This window comes from Triplophysa rosa, unplaced genomic scaffold (genome assembly GCF_024868665.1).
Source record: "Triplophysa rosa unplaced genomic scaffold, Trosa_1v2 scaffold23_ERROPOS4800000, whole genome shotgun sequence".
NCBI lineage: Eukaryota > Metazoa > Chordata > Actinopteri > Cypriniformes > Nemacheilidae > Triplophysa > Triplophysa rosa.
The window spans coordinates 6,218-11,450 of record NW_026634256.1 but is presented as its reverse complement, the minus strand read 5'-3'; the positions used below and the strand labels follow the sequence as shown (position 1 = coordinate 11,450).

Sequence of the window (5,233 nt, the reverse complement as noted above, 5' to 3'; positions counted from 1 at the left end):
AGTTACCCCGCTTTCTCGGGTTTGACATACCTCACATTCTGAAACGGAAACCCCAGAGTTTCCCTCATTTCAGTCTTAATATACTCAGAGTTTTCACTAAACCTCCTTTCTGAAACGGGCCCCTGACAACGAATACAACAAAACACAAGGTATAAATAAAATCCATGGGGATAAGGTTCAGGTGCGAGTGCAATCATAGGTCTTAGGTGCAGGTGTAATGAAAGATGGTGTCCGGTGCTAGGGGGTCATGGGAAATGTAGTTAGTGGCATTAAAGGTCTGGGGATTGAGAGCGGGGGAAACTGTGAGAGAGCACTGGAGCAGGGGAGGGGCGTGGCCGGCAGACGAGTGGGGTTGTTACAATCTCACGATAACGTTGTATAAAAACTATGCATGTCGTTTACACAGCACTGGCGGGAAATGTGCATTGACACACCTTCATTCTACATTTTATTGGGTTTACTTTGATAGGTGAATTGTCTTTAAAGCTAATTGTTTAGGCTGTTTAGTGCAAAATGATGGAGCCTTATAGCAACTCATAATGTAATAACTCCACATAATGTAAGAACTGCACATAAGTACTACATTATTGATGAAATGCTCATAATGTAATAATTTTCTCAAAACATAATAAAATCTTTAGCTGATAATGTAATAATAATTATTACATTATGAGAAATGTTTTAATTCAATTCAATTATTTTCCATAGCGCTTTTTACAATGTGCATTGTTCCAAAGCAGCTTTACAGGGGAAAATAGGGAAAATAAGAAAAACAGAAAAACACGGAAATGGTAAAACACAGCACAGTGCATGGTGTTTATAGAACAAGCAAGATCATTCTAGTAAATAATATCTAATAAATGCAGTCTCCCGGTGAGCAAGCCAACACTGCCCTGTGGCGAGGAACCCAATCTACAATGATGAATAAATGGAGAGAAAAAAAAACTCTGTAGAAACCAGTCTCAGCCGGGAGGGCCAGATCTCCTCTGACGTGTCACAGCTGCACTCAGTGACTTTGATTAAAAGTTACTGAGTATATTTTTATGAAAAATAGGGAGAGCTTATTAGCTGTGGTTTAGGAAGTTTCATTTGTTGAAAAATTGTATGTCTAATTTGGTTTTATTTTTTTATCGATATCAGACAACACAGGAATGTTATAAGCAGGGAAAAAAGCAATTGCATAATGTAACTGAGTGCAACTTCAAACTGCTGTCATATGATGTAAGTTTAGCATTACAGGTCCCATTCCCCTTTAATGGGATTGAATAATCCCATTATTCAACCTTTAATTAGTGTTAATGTTGCTGTTAGAGCATAAACAATATCTGCAAAATGATAAATCTCAAAGTGCAGTGCCAAGCGAGATATTGTCTTTAACAGAATTCGCTTTTCAAGGACTACAGAGAACGGCTGGAATCGGACTACAGCCCTCTACTTCCCAGGTACATGATGTCACTATTCCGAGTGCTTTTAAAAAACCTCCGCCCAAAGGAATATGCCAAAAAAGGGGGGAGGCCTTCCTTAGAGAAGAGGAAGAGCCGCTGGAGTAGTGTTTGGTTAACAGAGATTGTAAACATTTGACTGAGCTACGCGCTAAACTACTTTCACTTTCATCACCAANGGCAGGAAAGAACCCAAGCGCAGGCAGGCAGTGAAGGGGTTAACAGATAATATTTATTCTTTTACAAAAACACGAAACAAAAACACCCACAATGGGGAAAACTAAACTGAGATATATATACACAAAACAAAGACTTCCCACGTGGGGGCAAAAACAGCAGGGAACAAACTAAAACCAAACATGACAAAACATCAAAAAACACGGCAGGGTAACTAAGATAAAAAACACAAAAACTCACAGCTCCAGGACAGGGCAAGAAACAGGCATGAGAACATGAACGGGTACACATCAAACAGAACACAATGAACAATCCAACAGCACAAGACAAAGAAACATGAGGGTATAAATGGAGAAAACAAAAGAGGGATAACGAGCAGGGGCAGGTGTAGAACATCAAACACTCAGGGAAAAATAACGAGGAAACGAGAGGAATGGGGCCAATGACAAGACACTGGAGAGAACGTATATTATAGTCAAACAAACAATAATACGTTTCTCTCCACACATAACCAAAGACTTTGTCATGGCTCTGCTACAGGACCAAGAAAAACCTGACTAAGGAAGCAGAGCCATGACAGAAAGACTTAATGATCCACCAGGTCTAACAACTTCTGTGTCTGGCTGGTTGAGCTCAATTCCACACACCACATCTAAAAAAGAAAAAAGTTGTTTAAGCACCCTTTATATGAAACTAAATACATTTTTACTTTAGCAACATCAATATTAATATAAAAGACCCTCACAGGTTAAAGCTGACAACTTAAACAGTAGGAAATATGTAGAGATAATGATTTCTCTGAGGCAAAGCTGAAATCCCATGTAATGTACAAAGAAAGGCTTAATAAATCAGCTAGTAAGTTATGATTGGATAAGAGAGGAGGAAATGAGATTTGCATGTGCAACATGGCATAAAAATACATTCTTAAAATTAATTACAGCACATTTTTAACTATTTTTTTACTTCAATTAGACACATAGCTAAAATATTAATCTATAAAACAATCTATATTAAATAGAAAAGCATATTAAATTATTCATTAAAATATTTTCCTTATAGTCATAGAAAATAGAACTCACAGAGTTAAACATACTTTACAATACAAATGAGCCCATTGTAATCATAAGATTTGAATAAAGATAACACTGGCAAGATTTTGACAACGTGTCTGTCAAAAACTGACTGTAAAATATATATTTTGTTGTGTGAGTGAAATACTGAAGTGTGCCTGCTCATAGGTCAGAACATCTAACACAAATTCTCCTTGAGTTCTCACAGATGTATGAACATTACGATGCAAAAAAAAAGCATTAATTTAAAGTAATGATAAAGAGTTGTTTGTTTGTATGTTTTTTGACAGTAGTATGGGAAGTTTTCTGTTTAAGTGATATCAGAGTCCTGTTCTTCAGTCATTTCATGCATGAATAGTTTTTGTGCAGCACTGTAGTTTTCTGTTTAACCGTGAGTCTCTTGCACAGTAATACACAGCTGTGTCCTCCATCTTTAGGCTTTTTATTTCTAAGAGCAGCATGTTTTTACTGTTGTCTTTAGTGATGGAGAACTGTCCCCGCAGAGACTGAGCATAATATGCACTTGAGCCACCATCTATATATCCAATCCATTCCAGAGCACTCTGTGGTTTCTGACGGACCCAGGACATCCAGTGGCTGCTCATAGAGAATCCAGACACAGTGCACGAGAGAGTGACTGATTCTCCAGGTTTCTTCACCACAGAATCAGAGGACATCAATGATTGACCACTAACACCTGAGAAACATGGAAAATTAATATTAGATCATTCAGAAAAGGGATGTGAAAGTAAATATCCAGAGAACTGAAATAATTTTCTCACATGAAATAATCGTAAGCAAAATCCCATACTGTAACATTTTTATTATCACCCTTAAACTGTCAAATGAAGAGAATAACAAGGTACAGTATACACTAAAAGGAAGCTACAGGCACAAACACTGACTGAGGGTTACGTTTATAATACAGACTATTGGGACTTTGTGTGCACCTCCCTTCAAAATGATTTGCATTTATAGAAATTTGCAGATGTTCATTGTACGTAAAAGGTGCAGCCAAATCAACAAGATTGAAAGAGATATTAGGATCCTATAGGTTTTCTAGTAAAATTGGATTTTAATTGTAAACACTAATGGCAAAGTGATAGATAAATTTATACTTGTTTCTTCTTAATATCCATAAGATATAATTTGCTTTCGAGTATTACAAACAGTAAAAAAACTGAAGTCCAAGATGACTGCTTTGAAGTTGTTTCTTTGCATCTTTAAAGTGAGGATGAGGTCTGCTTGTATACAAAGTTTAAACATGTTTTGAAGGATGTTTTTTAGGACGTTACTCCAGCAGTGTTTGTAGTAGGGCTTTGAGAGATCAGGAAACGTCTGATTTTTATTTACAAATACTGTATAATGTGAGCATCTCTTCAGCAGTTCAACCAAAAACCAATGTATAGATTTTTACAGATTATTTATTAATTCACCTGGAGTCACAAATGACTATGAAGTCACACTTAGTTATTGATGGATGATAGAAAAAGAACAGAAAAAATAGAATGGAGAAAATGAAAATGATAAGATCAATATTAAACTCATTCCTTAGAATAGTATACTTAAACACCAGAGAGAATTATGATCATAACAATTTTATCACTATAATGACAACTTATACTCTCTGATGATAATCATAATGTGAAGTGTGCTGTTTATAGCCTAATATGTGTAGTTGATAGTTGACAGTTCTTGTAGAGCTGATTCATCAGATCGAGTCACTGTGACTCTCGAGCACAGTAATAAACAGCAGTGTCCTCTTCTCTCAGACTCTTGGCTTCAAGATACTGTGTACTTGCAGAAACATCCTCACTCAGAATAAAATGATCTTTCATTGAGTCGGCATATATAACATCACCACTACTACCGGAGTTAACTCTTCCAATCCACTCCAGAGCTTTCCCTGGTTTCTGCCTGATCCAGTGCATGTAGTAGCTTGTCATAGCAAAACCATATATTTTACAGGAGATCTTCACTGTTTCCTGAGGTCTCTTTACCACAGCAGGAGACTGATCTAATCTGATCTCATCACCACTGATACCTGTGAAATTAAAGACATAAATCACGTCAACTCTTCTGTCAATGGATTAAAGGCTCATTTAGCTACAAAACATACACAAATGTTAAAAATACCTTGATGAGTTAAAACAACAATAAAGATGAAATGCCAAATGTATACGGTCCCCATAGTTAAAATATTACTTTATTGACGTAACTGGTGCAAATGAAATACTGTATTAGTTCATTGCTTATAAAGTGACAGCAAGCTGAATTTGATTGTTATATAGAGTTGAAAGCAAGTGCATTTGCATGGCCTTGAACATTCAGTATGATCTCTAAGATATGATTATTCTAAAGCAGGTGCATGTGCAAATGAGGAGGAGGGGTTACTGAGATGTTTCTTTGCTAAAAGTACTGCAAAACATGTCAAAAAAGCCATGGTTGATTTTTAAGTCATGTTGGCAACAGAACGCCCTCTTTTGGTGGCATGGATCACTACTGTGTAAAGTTTTATGATTAGGCTATAGCAAATGTCAGTGT

General features: G+C 36.5%; 1 gene segment (V, D, J or C); it reads right to left on the bottom strand.

Annotated features, from left to right (window-relative positions):
* Positions 1-4,348: 4,348 nt before the first annotated feature.
* On the bottom strand, positions 4,349-4,933 carry LOC130550121 (immunoglobulin heavy variable 1-3-like). The segment is given in 2 exon segments: positions 4,349-4,733; positions 4,826-4,933. Coding segments are annotated over 2 exon segments (378 nt in total).
* Positions 4,934-5,233: the final 300 nt, after the last annotated feature.